The sequence below is a fragment of the Neoarius graeffei genome, chromosome 5 (genome assembly GCF_027579695.1).
Source record: "Neoarius graeffei isolate fNeoGra1 chromosome 5, fNeoGra1.pri, whole genome shotgun sequence".
Lineage (NCBI taxonomy): Eukaryota > Metazoa > Chordata > Actinopteri > Siluriformes > Ariidae > Neoarius > Neoarius graeffei.
In genome coordinates this window covers 643672-665355 of record NC_083573.1, presented here as the reverse complement: position 1 = coordinate 665355, position 21684 = coordinate 643672, and the positions used below count along the sequence as shown (strand labels likewise).

The window sequence follows — 21684 nt, the reverse complement described above, 5'->3', positions numbered from 1 at the left end:
CTGTGGTTGAGGCTAAATGTAAATCAGACGTGCCGTGACTTACGTAATTTACAGCTGGCTGGCGTTGATCAGCGTGCACACACGAGGACGAAGGAAGTCTGTGAAACTTTTGCCATGAACACATTTACACACACATTTACTGAACAAGTGATAAATGAGGCCCAGTGGTGGGAAGGTTGAATGCCAGTAGCCAGACGATGATGATGTCAGAGTGGGTGTTGCAGCAGCCGACCAATCAGCAGCTTTGCTTCAATTCACATTGAATATAAAATCTCTTATGATACAATACATTAACGTGTTCGTATGAAAATAATAACAGATGGGGCTAAAACCCGAACTCTGACACACACACAGAGAGACTAACTGGATGAGACGCAGCTTTAAGGCGGAGTTTAACCCTGTAACACGGCGCTGTAGTATGGAACAGTGTAATAACTGTAGAGTAGAGCACGGGGTGTGTTTGTAATCTTCAGTGTTACTGATTATAATCTCATATTTATTTCAGACTCATCACTCTGTACATCACACTGCTGCGGTGTTCATAACCACATCAACAAGTGTTTCACGGCACAAGACTTAATAAACTCATCACCATGGTTACAGCAGCATTGCCTCGTCATTGTTCATTCGATTAACACACACACACACACACACACACACACACACACACACACTGCTGTTTATCTGGTACACACACTGCTACTGGTGGAGCCTTTAATTACTGGTAATTTACTGCATGTGTACAGTGATGTTGTTGTTATTCTTGATGATTTTTTTCTTTTTCAAGCTGCACTATAAACATAAAGAGTTCTTGTCTTGAGTTATACACATGAATATGATTTTATTTCTCACTGGCCTGATGAAGTTTTAGAATTAAAACTGACCAATGGCACTCGCCCTTTATGAAACGCCCACTACTGTCCAGGATTTCTGATGTGGAGGGTGTGATCGTAACACACACACACACACACACACACACATCAGTGCTGACCTGCTTCTGTAGAACTGGGTTACTGTGGGCATCTGAGAGGATATTATAGGATCCAGGCCTCGCCCCTCCTCCTACCACCACACACACACCACTCACTGTGTGTGTGTGTGTGTGTGTGTGTGTGTGTGTGTGTGTGTAAAAATAAGTAGGTCACATGTTCATGTGTCCATCATGGTGCGTCTTTTCAGAGCATGACACGAGCATTATGGGATGGTGTGTGTGTGTGTGTGTGTGTGTGTGTGTGTGTGTGTGTGTGTGTGTCCAACTCCAACCCTGATTGGTGACCAACACCAAATCTCCATGGTGACTGATCTGGTAGGATGAGGAGTGTGTGTGTGTGTGTGTGTGTGTGTGTGTGTGTGTGTGTGTGTGTGTGTGTAGGATGTAGGAATGTCACTGTTATTGCAGTTGCATGTCAGCTGCAGCAGGAAAACACAGTAAAGTGAAATGAGAAAAGCCTATAACCCCAAATCCTGCCATCCACAGCCGATGAATAATAATCTGTAATCTGTAATCCGGCGTCGAGCACACGGGCAGCGTCTGTCCCATCAACTCATCATCTGCAATCCATCATCCGTAATTTACTCTGTCATTCATATCCCATCAAAATAACCACCTCAAACATCTGTAACCTCTGGGCCATCATTATAACTCATCTCTCATAATCTCTCAGGGAAATCCACAAATTATTATCACGATACAGTTGAGGTCAGAAGTTTACATACAGGGCCGTGTATATCATGATAATATCGGGCTTTCAGTGAGTCCTCTGAACTGTTCTTTTACTGTGTCAGAATGACTGTACAGCATACGTCCTAAAAAGGGGGAAAAAAGAATTTGGTGGACACGTTTTCATTTATTTTGGGTTTTCCGAAACCAACACAGGGTTAATAAATGTACACACTTAGATTAGATTTGTTAGGCATCGTGGAGGTGTGGTGGGATAAGGATCCACAAGCAGAACACAGACCGTACTCAAATAAATAGAGAGATTTAATCCAGGGAAAAGGGCGTGGCACAAGGGTAAACAAACGGGACAAAAACAAATGGCAAAAAATAATCCAGATAACAAGAGACAGAAAACTAGACAAAAACACGAAACAGGCAAAGACAAAAATGCTCGGACAAGAAACCAAAAACAAGAAAAAAAACCCTAGTACAAAAACCATGAACTAGAAAAATGAGCTTGAGCAAACAACCATGAAACATAACAGAGGCACAGAAACGGCTAGAAGCAAAGCGAGACGTTCTGGCAAAGTTCCTGTCTGAGAACGGCGTGTTTATACCAGCAGGGGACAGCCGGTGAGAGAAGAAGGAGTAGGGGTGGACCTTGTTATCGTTGGCCCTCTGGGAGAGGATGGCTCCGACCCCAGACTCGGAAGCATCAACCTCCACGATAAACTGTTTTGTGGGATCGGGTATGGTGAGAATGGGTGCTGTGGTGAACTTGTGCTTGAGCATGGAGAAGGCTCTCTCCGCTTCCCCCCCCCCCCAGACTCTATGACTGCGGAATCGACCTCCTGCCTGGGACAGTGCCACCCAAAAGGCGACTCTACTCTCTGTCTCCCGTCTAAAGGCAAGCTATGGAGAAGTACATCTCCGAGTCTCTGGCAGCTGGGATCATCCACCCTTCTTCCTCCCCAGCAGGGGCGGGATTCTTCTTTGATTATCGAGGTCTCAACGCCATCACAGTCAAGAACCACTCCCCACTACCGCTCATGACTACGGCCTTTGAACTACTCCAGGGAGCCAAGATATTCACCAAGTTGGACTTATGCAATGCCTACCATCTCGTCAGGATCAGGGAGGGGGATGAGTGGAAGATGGCCTTCAACACCACCACTACGAGTACCTCGTGGTCCCTTTTGGCCTGACCAACGCGCCCACAGTCTTCCAGGCACTCGTCAACGATGTCCTGAGGGACTTTCTCAACATCTTTGTTTTCGTGTACCTGGATGACATCCTGATCTTCTCTTACTCCCTGGAGGAACATCGGGGCCACAGCACCCATTCTCACCATACCCGATCTCACAAAACAGTTTATCGTGGAGGTCGATGCTTCTGAGTCTGGGGTTGGAGCCATCCTCTCCCAGAGGGCCAATGATAACAAGGTCCACCCCTACTCCTTCTTCTCTCGCCGGCTGTTGCCGTTCTGTGTGTGTGTGTGTGTGTGTGTGTGTGTGTGTGTGTGTGTTAGGAGTCATGATCAGGACAAACAGTTTTGCATCACCATGGACTGAAAGGCTGCTGCCCAAGAAAGAAGCTCCTGCTCCAAAATCCACACCTCCAAGCTCAAGGAAAGTTTGCAGCTGATCACATGGACAAAGAAAAGGACTTCTGGAGGAAAGCATTATGGTCAAATGAGACAGATATTGAGCTGTTTGGCCACAATGACCAGAGGTACAAAGGAACAATCAAACATGGTGGTGGTAGCATCAAGCTCTGGGGCTGTTTCACTCCCAGTGGAACTGATGCATTACACAAAGTGTATGGAATCATGAAGAACCTCAGAATTCTTCAGCAGCACCTCAAACCTTCAGAAACTTGGACACATTTATGTGTTCCAGCAGAACAACAACCCCAAACACACCTCAGAGCTGGTTGTGGAGGATAAAGAAGGCTTCAACAATTCAGCTTCAACAAGTCCTGATCTCAACACTATCGAAAATATGTTGACTGTATTTAAAAGTTGGGTCTGTTCCAGAAAACACACACATTTCACTGAACTCTATCAATTCTGCCAAGAAGAGAGGATAAATATCCAACCAGAGCTCTGACGGAAGCTTGTTGATGGTGAACAGAAGCTTCTGGTGAAGGAGAAACTCACCCAAGGACATTTAACCTAATATGAGGTGACTGTATGTATAATATTGACCCTGTGTTCATTTCAGAAAAACCAAAATGAATAAAAACTTGTGCACCAAATTCTTGTTTTTTTTAATGAAAGATGTATGTTACAATCATTCTGACACAGGAAAAGAGCAGTTCAGAGAAATCACTGAAAGCACAATATTACTATCCCATTCATGCTCACGATGAGCGTCTGTAAACTTCTGACCTCAACTGTGTGTAAAGTCTTGATCCCACACTGCTGCTGCTGTTGAGTTCTGGACCCTGATTGGTCAGAAGGTGTTGATTAATTCTCTATAACAGCAGCTCTGACATTCATGCAGGTTTATATTAATCCACTGGTTCTAATATGTTATCGTTTCCATAGCAACAGCTCATTCACAGGGATTTGTACAGCAGACGTTCCACATCAACAGATTCATAAAGTCTTCTGTCAAGAGATTTTATCGAACGTTTATGGAAGGAGTCTCCAGCATCAGTGAGCTTGTGTGTGTGATCAGGGAGAGTCAGAGCCGTGCGCAGAGTTTTACAGATTCAAAACCTTCACAAGTGAGCTGGTCCAACTCTGAAGATGTGTAACAAACAACAAATAGAATACACATCCACTGTGTGTGTGTGTGTGTGTTAGGAGTCATGATCAGGAGGAGTTCAGGGTTCTGATGTTTTTGTGGAAAAAGCTTCTCTTTCTCTCAGTCATGGTCATGTGGTTGTGGAGGTGTTTCCCAGACCACAGCCACTGGAACAGTGCTTTGTTGGAGTGTGGAGCGTGAAGGACCTTTCTGATGTTTGCTGCTCTGGTTCTGGTGTTGATGTTCTGCAGGCTGGGCAGTGCTCACCACCTTCTGTGGGGAGGTTCCTGTATCAGGCAGCTCTGTTTCCCAGTCCATGAGTAGGTGGTGATGATGATGATGATGATGAGGAGGAGGAGGAGGAGGTGTGATTGTGCCACATCATGTGTGACTGACCCAGTTCTTCACCATAAGTACTGATGCTCATCTCAAAAGGTTGGTCAGTTCTCCTCAAATCACTGTTTCAAACATTTCTGGATGTGAATGAACCTGAAGTGGTCACTCCATTCTGGCAGCCCAGGACACTCACTCTCTCTCTCTCTCTCTCTCTCTCTCTCACACACACACACACACACACCATCAAACTACTTCCTGTTTAAGGCCCTGAACTCAGCTATCAGGTGTCCTATAATAATAATAATAATAATAATGTTATTATTGTTAGCAGTAGCTATTATTATTATTATTATTATTATTATTATTAGTAGTAGTAGTAGAAGGGTTATATTAGTGTGTGTGTGTGTGTGTGTGTGTGAGAGAGAGAGAGAGTTTTATTATAATCTTGTTGGGTTACAGATTAGAGGTCATTCATCTCCAGATTAAAATCCTGCCCAGGTGGACACTCAACCCTGCTAGGATTATTATGGTCTGGTTGCTAGGTGCCAGAGTTTCCCTGGAGACCATGTGACTGACTGTAATGCCCCCCACCATCACACACACATCCAACCTTCCCTTGTTTTTTAGGAGTTGTGTATATTATGGGATGTCACTGGACTATTATGGGATGTCAGAGCAGAGAGAAGGAGGGTGGGGTGCCATCTCTATGGAAACATGGTTGCTATGGGGGCAGGGACTGTGTGTGTGTGTGTGTGTGAGGCAGGGTGACTATTATGGTCTGTAGGTTGCGAGGTGGCTGTGCTGAGTTGTGTGTGTGTGTTGAGGATTATTATGGGATGTCTCCCCCCCGTCTCTTTGTGTGTGTGTGAGGGAGCGGAGCGGAGAGGAAGCGCAGGGGCCGAGCGCCGAGTCCGAATCCCATTCCAGCACTTTAAAGCTCGCTCTTTGTTTTTAGTTTAGTTTAGTTTATTCCCGGAAGTTCATCATTAGTTTCCTGAGGTGTGAACTGAGTGTTGAGCTGAAGTGAAGCCGTGAGAAGCGCGTTCTGCTCCTCCGCCTGACCTGTGAGTAACCCGAGCCCGGTCTGCTCTCTCCCTCTCTCTCCCTCCGTCCTGCTCTCCCTCTCTCTCTCCTGCTCTCCCTCTCTCTCCCTCTCTCTCAGCGCGCACACAGTCGGACTGTTTGTTTACAGAGTGCCAGGAGTGCAGAACCGCCATCAACTTCCACACAGCCATTCTGACAGCTTAGTTAGCTTAGCCGTGCTAGCTCCTGACCCGTTTTCAGTTATTCTCACGCTTTGTTGCACCACACACGAGTGATTATCAATAAAGCTCGACGTTCATGTCAGAAATAAACGTCATTATTTAGATTTATTTCGTCCGGATAAGCCGTCCAGCTCGCCAAACTTCACCTCAGGTGTTTTTTAACATATCCGTATTCATCAAGCCACGCCCCCTCCCCCTTTTGTGCTGCTATTGGTGCGCGTTGCTGTTCCCTGCACGAATGAGCGGTGTTAGCCAATCATAGCACGAGAGGCGGGACACTGGCTGACCAATCACAGCAGAAATAGGGCGGCCGAATCAAAATACGGGTGCACACAAAAGTGAAGGAAAATTAAAACAACCGAGAACCGTAACGGTGTCTCAATAACCGGAATGTTATTAAACAGCGATATGAAATCTGTGTTAGCAGATGCGCGAGCGTTTGAGCTGCCAGGATGTCCGGAAGTGAAGAGGAGAGCGCAGAGCATTTCGGGTCCAGGAGCCTGTTACACGGTGAGGAGAACCGGTTCTGTTCTGCTCCACTCTCACACCAAAACAGTCTGTTCCTCACTCTCATATACTGAATCTGTTGCGGTTTGATCAGGAGATGATGGAGCAGAAGAACACACGCCTGAGATGGAAACTCCAAAAGCCAAGAAGAAGAAAAAAGCAAAGAAGAGTAAAGAAAATCGGAGCAGTAAACGGCAGAAAGCCCTCAGAGAGGTGTGTGTCTCTCTCTCTCTCTCACACACACACACACACACGGCCTTTCACTTCTCCCTGTCACACGATTACACACACACACCATCAAAGGATCAGCTTTAAAACATCACAGACTACAGCTAGGTTCATAAACAAATCCACGAACACCACCAGACATCACTGAAACACCCCAAACCACTCTCAAGTCTCACACCACTTTAATCTGTGATGAGAGTCCGAGGTGTGTTTTTTCTCCTCCCGTCCTGTAGGAGGTGATGGTGAGCTCTCCTGAAGCTCTGGAGGCTCTGAGGCTGGTGGAGGAGGAGGATGAGGATGAGGAGGAAGAGCAGCCCGTGCAGTCGGACAGTGAGGGGAGTGATTACGCCCCCAGCAAGAAGAAGAAGAAGAAATCCAGCTCCTCCTCCAAAGACAGGAAGAAAGCAGAGAAGGGCAGCGGAGGGAAAAACAAACGGAAGGTTCCAGAGCCGGAGGAAGAAGACGAGGAAGATGACGATGATGAAGATCTTGGGCAGGTGAGAGAGAGGTGGAGGTTAAAGGTTAAATAATCAATCATGATATGTAGTTCTGTTCAACGTGCTGTTACCGTGGAGACGTCCATTCAGGAGGTTTTTAGAGAAGTGAAGCGAGGGATGGACGAGAGAACGGGTGAAATCCTCAGATGGAGAAATGTACAGATGAAGGTGGGAAGAAGGGATGGCAGAAGAATTGAGGGATAGAATGATGACGATGGATAAAAACACTGATCCTGAGAACTGTATTTAAAATTGGAAGCTGAAATTTCATCAGCACTCTTCTTTTTTTCCCTCCTTTTTCTGTTCATTCTTTTATCTGTCTTTTGATAAATATTTTTTTTGTGTCCAGGGCCCAAAGTCTTCGTCCCAGCTCCTGGCGGAGTGGGGGATGAAGGACATAGACTACACCTTCACACAGGAAGACTATCACACACTGACCAACTACAAAGCCTTCAGTCAGATGATCAGGTACAGCTGTTCTAGTCACAGAGCCACGCCCTGCTTTCAGACCTCGTTCCAAATCAGGGGAGGCATGATGGAGGGCGAGAGATGGAGGAATAAATAGAAAGATGGAGTGATGCTAACAGGCTCTATCTCTTTCTCTTAGGCCTCTGATTGCAGCACGGAACCCAAAAATCGCCGTGTCAAAGATGATGATGGTGCTGGGAGCCAAGTGGCGTGAGTTCAGCACCAATAACCCAATCAAGGGATCTGCGAACGCTGGCCCCACCCCTCTGGCTGTCGACGCTGTGACAACACCTAGAGGGGTGGAGCTAACTGGGCCTGGGGCCACTTCCATAGCAATGACAACATCCTCAGGAACGGCACCAACAACAACACAACCAGCACCTGCTGCACCACCACTCCGCAAAGCCAAGACCAAAGAGGGCAAAGGTGGGGGGGGGGTGAAGGAGGGATAAATCAGTAACCGTGGGACAGATGATGATGATGATGATGATGATAAAATAGACATGTACTACATATCACTGTAAATATGTTTGCTTAAACTCTGTGTTCAGGACCGAATGCTCGCAGAAAGACGAAGCCCAAATCACAGGATAAGAAATCGAAAGCAAAGAAAGTGGCACCGCTCAAAATCAAACTGGCCGCATTTAAAAGGAAAAGATCTTCAGTAAGTGTATCATAAACCCCGCCCCCAACTCATCCACAAGTCAGTGGTTTATCATAAACCCCGCCCCCAACTTGTCCACAAGTCGGCCGTTTATCACAAACCCCGCCCCAACTCGTCCACAAGTTGGCCGTTTATCACAAACCCCGCCCCCAACTCGTCCACAAGTCGGCCGTTTATCACAAACCCCGCCCCCAACTCGTCCACAGGTCGGCCGTTTATCACAAACCCCGCCCACAAGTCGGCCGTTTATCACAAACCCCGCCCCCAACTCGTCCACAAGTCGGCCGTTTATCACAAACCCCGCCCCCAACTCGTGCACAAGTCGGCCGTTTATCACAAACCCCGCCCCCAACTCGTCCACAAGTCGGCAGTTTATCACAAACCCCGCCCCAACTCGTACACAAGTCGGCCGTTTATCACAAACCCCGCCCCCAACTCGTAGACAAGTCGGCCGTTTATCACAAACCCCGCCCCCAACTTGTCCACAAGTCGGCCGTTTATCACAAACCCCGCCCCCAACTCGTCCACAAGTCTGCCGTTTATCACAAACCCCTCCCCCAACTCGTACACAAGTCGGCCGTTTATCACAAACCCCGCCCCCAACTCGTCCACAAGTCGGCCGTTTATCACAAACCCCGCCCCAACTCGTCCACAAGTCGGCCGTTTATCACAAACCCCGCCCCCAACTCGTCCACAGGTCGGCCGTTTATCACAAACCCCGCCCACAAGTCGGCCGTTTATCACAAACCCCGCCCCCAACTCGTCCACAAGTCGGCCGTTTATCACAAACCCCGCCCCCAACTCATGCACAAGTCGGCCGTTTATCACAAACCCCACCCCCAACTCGTCCACAAGTCGGCCGTTTATCACAAACCCCGCCCCCAACTCGTGCACAAGTCGGCCGTTTATCACAAACCCCGCCCCCAACTCGTCCACAAGTCGGCCGTTTATCACAAACCCCGCCCCAACTCGTACACAAGTCGGCCGTTTATCACAAACCCCGCCCCCAACTCGTACACAAGTCGGCCGTTTATCACAAACCCCGCCCCCAACTCGTCCACAAGTCTGCCGTTTATCACAAACCCCGCCCCCAACTCGTACACAAGTCTGCCGTTTATCACAAACCCCGCCCCAACTCGTCCACAAGTCGGCCGTTTATCACAAACCCCGCCCCCAACTCGTACACAAGTCGGCCGTTTATCACAAACCCCGCCCCAACTCGTCCACAAGTCGGCCTTTTATCACAAACCCCGCCCCCAACTCGTACACAAGTCGGCCGTTTATCACAAACCCCGCCCCCAACTCGTACACAAGTCGGCCGTTTATCACAAACCCCGCCCCCAACTTGTATACGCGTTGACAGTTCATTATAAACCCTGCCCCCATCTTGAAGACATTTCTCCAGTTCATTATGAAACTCCGCCCCAACTAGAACCCAAGTCGACAGTTTATTGTAAACCCCGCCCCAACTCGTACACACCTCTCCAGTTTATTGTAAACCCCGCCCCAACTCGTACACACCTCTCCAGTTTATTGTAAACCCCGCCCCAACTCGTACACACCTCTCCAGTTTATTGTAAACCCCGCCCCAACTCGTACACACCTCTCCAGTTTATTGTAAACCCCGCCCCAACTCGTACACACCTCTCCAGTTTATTGTAAACCCCGCCCCAACTCGTACACACCTCTCCAGTTTATTGTAAACCCCGCCCCAACTCGTACACACCTCTCCAGTTTATTGTAAACCCCGCCCCAACTCGTACACACCTCTCCAGTTTATTGTAAACCCCGCCCCAACTCGTACACACCTCTCCAGTTTATTGTAAACCCCGCCCCAACTCGTACACACCTCTCCAGTTTATTGTAAACCCCGCCCCAACTCGTACACACCTCTCCAGTTGATTGTAAACCCTGCCCCATTACGTACACGCCTCTACAGTTGATTGTAAACCCCGCCCCATTACGTACACGCCTCTACAGTTGATTATAAACCCCGCCCCAACTCGTACACACCTCGACAGTTATGAACCCCGCCCCATTTTGTAGACCTGTCTACAGTTCATTATAAACCCTGCCCCCAACTCGTACACGCCTCTCTAGTTGATTATAAACCCCGCCCCTACTCCTCTCTGTCCCTCCCTGCGTCTGTCTCTCAGAGTGGTGAGGATGATGATGGTGAGAGTGATTTTGACGGCTTTTCGGTGAGTGATGGTTCGAGCCGCAGCAGCCGCACAAAGAGCAAAAAGTTGAAGAACTCCAAGAAGAAGAAGAAAGGTGACACACACACACACACACACACCATGTGATTAAGATGTGTTAGTGCAGTATGATGTAAACTTGGTGGTGTGTATCCAGTGATTTGAGAGAGACCCATTGTGTATCCCCCTGACCCCTGACCCTGCTCTCAGTGAGCGATGAAGGAGACGGCTACGAGACAGATCATCAGGATTACTGTGAGGTGTGTCAGCAGGGCGGGGAGATCATCCTGTGTGACACGTGTCCCAGAGCCTATCACATGGTGTGTCTCGACCCTGACATGGAAAAAGCACCTGAGGGCACATGGAGCTGCCCACACTGTGTAAGTTTACCTGTCTGTCTGTCTGTCTGTCTGTCTGTTGTTCCATCCATCTGTCTGCCCTTATAAGCAAAATTCTGGTCAATTCTTCAAGAAAAGAATGTCATTAAACAGATTGATGATCTCATTAATACATCATGTTTATTTTGCAGTTTGTTTATTTTCCTTTCTGTCTGTCTGTATGTCTGCGTGTCTCAGGAGAAAGAGGGCATCCAATGGGAGGCGCGAGACGAGAGCTCAGAGGGTGAGGAGGAGAATGATAGAGGGATGAGGGATGATGGAGGGATGGAGGAGGAGGAGGAAGAGGAGGATGATCACCACATGGAGTACTGTCGGGTGTGTAAGGATGGAGGAGAGCTGCTGTGCTGTGACACCTGTCCATCATCCTATCACCTGCACTGTCTCAACCCTCCCCTACCGGACATCCCCAACGGAGAGTGGATCTGTCCCCGCTGCAGGGTGAGACGTGTGTGCGTGTGCGTGCGTGCGTGTGTGTGGTAGAAATGTGACAGGATACTGCCCGAATTACATCCTGTAATACTGATTATTGTTTTTGTCTGTCTGCATGTATCTGATGTGTCATCATGTGTGTTCCTCAGTGTCCTCCTCTGAAGGGAAAGGTCCAGAAAGTTCTGGCATGGCGCTGGGGTGAAGCGCCACCTCCCATTCCAGTGCCCCGCCCACCTGATCTCCCAGCCAACGCCCCAGATCCACCTCCTCTTATTGGCCGAAAGGAGAGGGAGTTTTTTGTCAAGTGGTGCAACATGTCATACTGGCACTGCTCATGGGTTCAGGAACTACAGGTACACACACACACACACATACACACACACACACACACACACACACACAGCTCATGGGTTCAGGAACTACAGGTACACACACACACACACACACATACACACACACACACACACACACACACACACAGCTCATGGGTTCAGGAACTACAGGTACACACACACACACACACACAGCTCATGGGTTCAGGAACTACAGGTACACACACAGCTCATGGGTTCAGGAACTACAGGTACACACACAGCTCATGGGTTCAGGAACTACAGGTACACACACAGCTCATGGGTTCAGGAACTACAGGTACACACACAGCTCATGGGTTCAGGAACTACAGGTACACACACAGCTCATGGGTTCAGGAACTACAGGTACACACACAGCTCATGGGTTCAGGAACTACAGGTACACACACAACTCATGGGTTCAGGAACTTCAGGTACACACACACACAGCTCATGGGTTCAGGAACTACAGGTACACACACAGCTCATGGGTTCAGGAACTTCAGGCAGACACACACACACACACACACACACACACACACACACACACACACACACACACACACAGAGCTCATGGGTTCAGGAACTACAGGTACACACACAGCTCATGGGTTCAGGAACTTCAGGCAGGCACACACACACACACACACACACACACACACACAGCTCATGGGTTCAGGAACTACAGGTACACACACAGCTCATGGGTTCAGGAACTTCAGGTACACACACAGCTCATGGGTTCAGGAACTATAGGTACACACACAGTCTCCCTTTCCCAGTTGGAACTGAACTCTCTCTCTCTCTCTCTCAGTTGGAGCTGAATTGTCAGGTGATGTTCCGGAACTTTCAGCGTAAGACGGATATGGAGGAGCCCCCGAGTGTGGAGCAGACTGAGTGTGATGATAATAAGAGCATGAGGAGGAAGAGTAAAGACCCGCTGTACGCTCGCATGGATGACCAGTTTGGACGCTACGGAGTGAAAATGGAGTGGCTGCTCATCCACCGCATCCTCAACCACAGGTACGGGCTTGCTCCCGCGCTCCGAACGGGTACGCGCTCGCTCCCGCGCTCCGAACGGGTACGCGCTCACTCCCGCGCTCCGAACGGCTACGCGCTCGCTCCCGCGCTCCGAACGGGTACGCGCTCGCTCCCGCGCTCCGAACGGGTACGCGCTCGCTCCCGCGCTCCGAACGGGTACGCGCTCGCTCCCGCGCTCCGAACGGGTACGCGCTCGCTCCCGCGCTCCGAACGGGTACGCGCTCGCTCCCGCGCTCCGAACGGGTACGCGCTCACTCCCGCGCTCCGAACGGCTACGCGCTCGCTCCCGCGCTCCGAACGGGTACGCGCTCGCTCCCGCGCTCCGAACGGGTACGCGCTCGCTCCCGCGCTCCGAACGGGTACGCGCTCGCTCCCGCGCTCCGAACGGGTACGCGCTCGCTCCCGCGCTCCGAACGGGTACGCGCTCGCTCCCGCGCTCCGAACGGGTACGCGCTCGCTCCCGCGCTCCGAACGGGTACGCGCTCGCTCCCGCGCTCCGAACGGGTACGCGCTCGCTCCCGCGCTCCGAACGGGTACGCGCTCGCTCCCGCGCTCCGAACGGGTACGCGCTCGCTCCCGCGCTCCGAACGGGTACGCGCTCGCTCCCGCGCTCTGTGTGTGCATGCAGTTTACAGCTTTAATGTCTCGTTTGAAATATTTCTTTTTAACTTTAAACAGTGCAAAATAAAGGTATAAGTGTCATAATTTCCTGAATGCTTGTAGAGAGGATGACTGGAGCCATTTCACTGAAAAAGTGGGCGGAGTTACTGTTCTCCACTGTTTTCTTTTTCAACTTAGGATAATGTTCTCTTATCTTTGTTACATTAATTTTATTCTGAACTTCTTCACTTTAAACATTGTGTATGCTTGTACTAGGGCTGTAACGATACTCCCAACTCACAATTCGATTCGTATCGCGATTTTTGACCCACGATTCAATACACCCACGATTTTTTTTTAAAATGTTTTTTTTAAGAAGTAAATTTGACTTATTAACATTTACTTACTTACATTAACTATTTAATAACAAATAATTCAGACCACTGCAGAGAATGAGTAATATGTATGCAAAAATGAACAAATGTATATCCAAAGACTGTTTTATTTCTCAAAATAATACTGTTGAGCCGGAAGCTCTGGTTTTTTCGGTTCTGAAAAAGTCATTTTTCCAAATCGTGTAAATCCGTTAAGATTTTTTTTTTGGGGGGAGAGGGTGGCTCTGTCACTGTCTCACTCTCATAGGGCCAATGATTTTCTGTGATCGCGGAAAACAGATGGAAATTACGGAATTTTTATGGTGAAACATTGCTCGCGTGTCAAAATGTAACTGCCGCAGAAGGCTTCCGCCCAAGCAGACATGCCTTCAGTGTTGCCAGATATTGCTAACGTTTTCCACCCCAAAATATGTTCAAAACCAGCCAAAAAGCACCTAAACCCGCCCAATCTGGCAACACTGCATGCCTTTCCGGTCAAGTGATTGTGATTGGCTTGTCCACACCTAGCCAGCCAATGAGCTGCTTGTTTACAGATTCGCTCCCCGCGTCGCAACCAGAATGGCGACCGCTTAAAAGAAATGAATGCTCTGCCAGTGGCGAGTGTGGACGTTGCATGACTCGCAGAAGATTGTCGCAGGTTGGCGAAAAAACGACTTACTAATAGATATAAAAAAAAAAAGTAATTTAAGTAAGTTTAAAATGTAATTTAAATAAAAAGTAAAGTATTCATAAATTGAAGTTTGGAAGCGCCTCTGTTTTTGGGCTGAGGAGAAGTTTGAAAGGGTGTACCGCGATTCTGCCTTCTTGTATCACGACACGGATCGTGGCTCTGCGTATCGCAATTTTGATTTTGATACGCATATTGTTACAGCCCTAGCTTGTACAGGGTTCCCGCGGGTCCTTAAAAAGTCTTAAATACAACTTTCGGTTTTCAAGGCCTAAAAATGTCTTAAATTGTTTGGAGTGACTGGAATTTTCGAAAGGTAGGTATTAAATTTTAATATTGGACCGAACGAGTGAAATGTCTCCATCCGGTTTGGGGTATTTTTTTAACCGTAATTTTAAAAGTGACCAGCGCACCTTTTGGGGGCAGCATTGGTTCTGTGCGTTCTGCGCGTTCCGTAGATCAAGAACTAACGTTAGGAGGCTACTGGAGGTGGTGCGGTGGGTGTGGTGTGGTGCGGTGCAGTGGTGGTGGGTGTGGTGCGGTGCAGTGGTGGTGGGTGTGGTGCGGTGCAGTGGTGGTGGGTGTGGTGTGGTGGTGGGTGTGGTGTGGTGCGGTGCAGTGGTGGTGGGTGTGGTGTGGTGCGGTGCAGTGGTGGTGGGTGTGGTGTGGTGCGGTGCAGTGGTGGTGGGTGTGGTGTGGTGCGGTGCAGTGGTGGTGGGTGTGGTGTGGTGCGGTGCAGTGGTGGTGGGTGTGGTGCGGTGCAGTGGTGGTGGGTGTGGTGCGGTGCAGTGGTGGTGGGTGTGGTGCGGTGCAGTGGTGGTGGGTGTGGTGCGGTGCAGTGGTGGTGGGTGTGGTGCGGTGCGGTGCAGTGGTGGTGGGTGTGGTGCGGTGCAGTGGTGGTGGGTGTGGTGTGGTGCGGTGCAGTGGTGGTGGGTGTGGTGCGGTGCAGTGGTGGTGGGTGTGGTTTGGTGCGGTGCAGTGGTGGTGGGTGTGGTGCGGTGCAGTGGTGGTGGGTGTGGTGCGGTGCAGTGGTGGTGGGTGTGGTGCGGTGCGGTGCAGTGGTGGTGGGTGTGGTGCGGTGCAGTGGTTGTGAAGAGTGAGAGATGTGCAGGTAGCTTACGCGGGCGCTAGAAAGCGTTGATAATTATGGGAAGATGTGTGTTTAATGACAAGTGGTTGGGGGATGACAAATACCCCAAAATAAGGAGAAGAATCGTTTGCGATAAAAAGCACTGGATCGCACAAATGTGTTTAAAGCCGGTACCGCAGCGCTGGGGACACGCCCACTGGGAAACTGGCTTTTCACCGACATGAGGCGCGCGCGCGTGTTAGAGGTCCAGCACTCCGGAGTGAAACGCAGGGGGGTTCACGCATGCGCACAGGAGTCAGGTGGAAAATGGGGCTTATAGGAAACACTACTACTAATAATAATGATTAGCATCATTTTTTACATAATTAACATTGTTTATTGTACCAAGTTTAATATAAATATATAAACAACCTTTATTTCAAAACTCAATTAAAAAGAACTACAGAAAATACAATAATTCTAAATATAGTACAATATAAATAATTTGTACAAAGTTTTTTAGTTTTATTACTTATCATCTACAACAGTGTTTTTAATATAATAATAAGAATAATATTAACAACCACTAATAATAATTAGTAGTAATAGTAATTATTATTGATTATTAATCATTACTACTTATGAATTAGTGATTAATAAGTACTAGGGATTATTAAATGTTATAAAATTAAGTTATTAAAATTATTACAAATAATTATTAAAAAGTAGTAATTGGTAGAATACAAACAAATACTCATGGATTATAGATAATTTTTTTTAAATAGTGAACATTGATATAAAATAACTGTAATAATAATAATAATAATAAACAATAATACTACTAGTAATACTTGTTGTTAATGTTATTATTATTATCAGTTCAGTTGTTATCAATGTTCACTATTAAAAACAAATTATCTATAATCCATGAATAATTGTTTATCACTAATACTAATAATAATAACTACTTTTTAATAATAATTTTAACTAATCTTATAACTCAATTTTATAGCATTTTAATAATCACTACTTATTATTTATTAGTATAATTTAGTAGTTAATGATAATTACTTATTATTAAATTACATTTTGATAATCACTGCTTATTAATTAAGTAGTAATAATACTGAATTATAATAATTGCTACGCTATTAATTATTAATTAATATAGCGAATAGTAGTGATTATTAAAATGTTATAAAATTGAGTTAATTTTTAAAAAAATTATTAAAAAAGTTGTTTATTATTATTATTATTATTATTATTATTATTATTATTATTATTATTAATACAAACAATTATTCATGGATTATAGATAATAATTAATGATTATTTTTGAATAATGAACATTGATATAACAATTGCACTGATGATAATTAGTTTAGTTATTACAACACATTGATTAATATTGATAATGGTTATGAAAGGTGACAGTAGTTTTTCTGTGTTTAATGTAACGCTCTGATGATTGTATGACTGCATAAACAGGTTTACACTGTTACCTGCTATAATGCAGAAGATACTCGAGAACTTCCTCAGCCAGCTGTATACTGTACCACACTCACACTGATTTTACTGTCGGACACAAAATCACACATCAGAGATAATCTTTGGGGATTGAAATAATGCCGGCTGAGGTTGTTCAGCTGGTTCTACTTGCCGTTTATTGTTTTGGTTTTTGAAATGATTCCTGGTGTTTTCTCCAGTAAACCCCAGTCTTCTCCTTGCTGCTACAGTAGTTCTGCAGCCCACAACACACGGCTTTGCTGCAGCTGTTTGCTGTCTAACAGTTGCCGTTGATGCACCCTGTTGTTCACCAATTGTGTGCATTCTTCTTAAAGTTAGTAAAAAACTATTGCAGAAAAGTTTTAAGTTGTCGTATTTATCATTTTCTTTGCCATGGTACAGTCTTAATTTTTCCATTTAGAGGTCTTGAAAAGGTCTTAAAAGTCTTTAAATTTGTACTTGAAAAATGTGTAGATTCCCTGTTGTTCCCTTTTCCTTTTGTTCTAACTATGTCCACCCCCTTCTCTCTCTCTCTCTCTCTCAGTGTGGATAAGAAGAGTAATGTTCATTATCTGATTAAATGGAGAGATCTGCCGTATGATCAGTCATCGTGGGAGAGTGAGGATATGGACATCCCTGATTACGACACGTATAAACAGCACTACTGGAACCATAGGTGGGTGGGGTTTTATATAAACGAGAGAGAGAGAGATTTATGTCATGGTTTTCGTTCTCCGTGTCCCGGATGCAGCTCGTATGAAAAACGCAAGTGGCGCATTTCCCAGTAAAACACTCGTGTCTATGTAATATATGGATGTATGTCAACATCATGGGTGCAAGTTTTCTGGCATGTGCCGGAAGATCCGGTTTTTTCGGTTCTGTAAAAGTCATTTTTCCAAATCGTGTAAATCCGTTAAGATTTTTTTGGGGGGGGGGTTAGGGGTGGCCCTCTCACTCTCATAGGGCCAATGATTTTCCACAATTGCGGAAAACGGACGGAAATTACGGAATTTTTATAGTGAAACATTGCTCGTGTGTCAAAGTGTAACTGCCACAGAAGGCTTCTGCGTAACTGCCGCCAACGCCCAAGCAGACATGCCTTTCCGGTCAAGGCAGCTTTGTCGGTGATTGTGATTGGCTTGTGGCACACCCAGCCAGCCAATGAGCTGCTTGTTTACAGATTCGCTCCCCACGTCGCGACCAGAATGGCGACCGCTTAAAAGAAACGAATGCTCTGGTGGCCAAGGACGCCATATGGTTGCCAGTGGCGAGTGTGGACGTTGAGCGCTCCAGTTCCATGTATAAACCTCTTCTAAATGACAGAAGATTCAGTCTCGCGGAGACCAACACTAAACAACTTATGATGCTCGATCATAATGGCGATATCAAGCAGCGTTTCTCGGAACTCTGAGAGCGCGCAATGATTGATCTGCAAGGAATATTCAGGACTGTCATTACAATCAAAGTTAAACTATTCTCGTCTGTTTGAGAGTGCGTTCTGTGTTCTGTTAGGAAACATTGTTTAATGAGTTTGTGGTGGACTAAAAAAGATGGATAGAGAGTAATATTTTAAGCAGTCAGTTATGAGTACTGTCATTACAGGCTCAGTAAGTATTACTGAATATTAATTTATCCCTATTAATTTATCAGTACTCTCAGTATTATATTGAGATATTATATATGCTATTATATTACATATATTCTATATGAGAGGTTTGTAGTTAACGGTGATCCTAGTTTCTTGATTTATCTGTCATCAGTATGTCAAGTGAAATATTCTGAGTTGTCTCAATCTGTGATCCACTTTAATGTTTTTTGTTAATGCAATTTATCAGCTTCCTGTCAGTGTAATTCTTTTATTATATATTTTTTTTCATGAATGACTTCATCATGCAAAGGACCATTTGTGTCTAGAGATGCAATACTTTGAAACCCAAGTAAAATTATGCCAGCCAGAATAACTAAATTGGAGCCAAACAGAACAATTTTGAACTGAAATTGTGAAACGGAATTGAAATGGAATTTTTCATTGTCCGAAACGGAAAAAGGCAGATTTTGAAACGGAAAATCATTGGCTCTACTCTGAGCGTATTACCGGGTTACCGCGGTACAGTCTCTGCACGAGACAAATCTTTTCATCTCGTCTTCGCCACAAACCTCATTCAATTTATACGCCGCTCACCGACGAGCGGTCCTGACGAGCCCGTTGTTTCACAGTGTTGTACGTGTGTGATATCATGTTTCACGCACGTAGCACGTTGTTCGACCCAGTCAACACCGCTATTCCAGTGTGTATATTGTAAAAAAGGTATCACAGCAAAAGCAGATTAAAAATGGTTGTTTCAACATTTAAATTAGTAGTTGCTCGATGTTTTTGAAATATCAAGCCTTGTACTTGAAATATTGTTATTTCAGATGAATTGATGAAATGTATTAAACATTTGATGTGAAAATGCAAATCATATAACTATTAATATTATAAATGTTTGCATGAGAGACAGCCATTTTAACTTGTAATTTAAATTTTTTTTCGAGCCCTGAGGGGGGCTCACCTCCCCTTTGTAACCCTCCGTGTGGCTGCGCCATGCACGGCTGACCTTGTCAGACTTTTCAGGTTTTTGAAAATTTTATACTTGCACCCATGCAACATCAGTTGATCTGTCTGTCTCTCTGTCTGTCAGAGAGATGATGATTGGTGATGAAGGTCGACCAGGAAAGAAGCTGAAGAAGGTGAAAGTGCGAAAGATAGAAAAGCCTCCTGTAAACCCTGTGGTGGATGTAAGACACACACACACACACACACACACACACACACACACACACACACACACACACACATACAAGCAAAGAACTCAAATCTGTGAACACATGTAAAATGATATTTAATCCCAAACACTCTCTCTCTCTCTCTCTCTCTCTCTCTCTCTGTGTAGCCAACAGTGAAGTTTGACAGACAGCCGGAGTACCTGGATGTGACGGGGGGGACGTTACACCCCTACCAGCTGGAGGGACTGAACTGGCTGCGGTTCTCCTGGTCTCAGGGCACAGACACCATCCTCGCTGATGAAATGGGCCTCGGCAAAACCGTACAGACCGCCGTCTTCCTCTACTCGCTCTTCAAAGAGGTGTGTACCTGTTCCAGAATGTTCCTGTCATCACACTGTGAGGTGGAACGTTTGCACTGTAACCTGTGTCATATTTACACTCTCTCACATCTGAAGTTTTAAATTCTAAAGTGTTCTAAAGCTCTGTGTGTGTGTGTGTGTGTGTGTGTGTGTGTGTGTGTGTGTGTGTGTAGGGTCACTCTAAAGGTCCCTTCCTGGTGAGCGCTCCTCTCTCCACCATCATTAACTGGGAGCGGGAGTTTGAGATGTGGGCTCCAGACATGTACGTCGTCACGTATGTGGGTGATAAAGACAGCCGAGCCGTGATCCGTGAGAACGAGTTCAGCTTCGAGAATCACGCTATCCGTGGAGGAAAGAAAGCCTCCAGGATGAAGGTTAGGACCTGATCACTGAGCTTTGTGGAGGTCTTCAGTGTCTCTGATAGACTTGTTGATGTATTTTCTGACTTTTTAGAACACACTGCTCTGTATAAACACACACTCCAGGACAAAGTTACAGAGAGAAAAAGACTTGCAGTGAAAAATCCACACCAGCACCAGACTCAGGAAGGGGGCGTGGCCTACACGTGTTGGGCAGTTCATCATGTTTTTGGAGCATCCAGTCATGGACAAGTCAACGAAAGGACAGTTTTTACCTGCCCCCACCCCCTCACAGCAACTAATAGCCTAATTAAAGACGGAAATAGGATGGGTGAAGGGGGCGGGGCTTCCAGGTGGTGTCACAGAGTTCTCATTACCCGACCTGCGCAGCTCATTCTGGGTTTACATGTCGATTTGGGACAAAAGTATCCGTAACTCACCCTCATGTACTCCTTCACTTGAGTGTGTGACGGTGTGCCGGTGTGGAGACACCGCTGGAGTAACCCTCACAGGGCGTCGGGGCAGTGTAATATCCTGGAGAAACGATGTTGCCCAGATTGTTTAGTGTGTTTGTTGTTTGTTTACAGAAGGAGGCGGCGGTAAAATTCCACGTGTTGTTGACGTCATACGAGTTGATCACGATCGATCAGGCCGTGTTGGGTTCTATAGACTGGGCGTGTCTTGTCGTGGATGAAGCTCACCGCCTGAAAAACAACCAGTCCAAGGTGAGAACGTACGCGTGCGTGCACACACACGATAATGTTAAAACAGCCAGGCACACCTAGTAAACACAAACAGACTAATAAACACGCACTTCGAGTGCAAACTTCATCCACACACACCTCGTCTCACCTCTCTTTTTCTCTTTCAGTTTTTCAGGGTGTTGAATAATTATCCTCTGCAGCATAAACTGTTGTTAACGGGAACGCCACTACAGAACAACCTGGAGGAACTCTTTCACCTCCTCAACTTCCTCACTCCTGAGAGGTTCAAGTACGTGTGTGTGTGTGTGTGTGTGTGTGTGTGTGTGTTCCAGTTCCGAGTTTGTGCTCACCTGGACTGGGAGGGGATCCACCAGGTGTGCATAAGGGTGGAGCTTAAGTTACATTTGATCAGCCAATCACAAACGTCATAATGCGGCATGGACCACCAGCCTGACTGTGATGTCA

The 21684-nt window shown here is 46.5% G+C and overlaps 1 protein-coding gene across 4 annotated transcripts in view; it reads left to right on the top strand.

The window, feature by feature from the left end:
• Positions 1-5528: 5528 nt before the first annotated feature.
• chd4b (chromodomain helicase DNA binding protein 4b) overlaps positions 5529-21684 on the top strand; it is a 43651-nt gene continuing 27495 nt past the window's right edge. For 3 of the 4 annotated variants that reach the window (XM_060920910.1, XM_060920909.1, XM_060920907.1), the window contains exons 1-18: positions 5529-5810; positions 6439-6521; positions 6613-6731; positions 6980-7243; positions 7593-7711; positions 7851-8137; positions 8263-8375; positions 10532-10649; positions 10784-10953; positions 11149-11409; positions 11550-11753; positions 12568-12776; positions 17576-17707; positions 19713-19809; positions 19965-20156; positions 20330-20530; positions 21103-21240; positions 21387-21508. In XM_060920910.1, the coding sequence (XP_060776893.1) occupies positions 6464-6521; positions 6613-6731; positions 6980-7243; positions 7593-7711; positions 7851-8137; positions 8263-8375; positions 10532-10649; positions 10784-10953; positions 11149-11409; positions 11550-11753; positions 12568-12776; positions 17576-17707; positions 19713-19809; positions 19965-20156; positions 20330-20530; positions 21103-21240; positions 21387-21508 (2804 nt within the window). In that variant the 5' untranslated portion in view covers positions 5529-5810; positions 6439-6463. Of the gene's footprint in view, positions 5811-6435; positions 6522-6612; positions 6732-6979; positions 7244-7592; positions 7712-7850; positions 8138-8262; positions 8376-10531; positions 10650-10783; positions 10954-11148; positions 11410-11549; positions 11754-12567; positions 12777-17575; positions 17708-19712; positions 19810-19964; positions 20157-20329; positions 20531-21102; positions 21241-21386; positions 21509-21684 lie in introns of all 4 variants that reach the window. The other variant, XM_060920908.1, reaches the window with a different exon arrangement.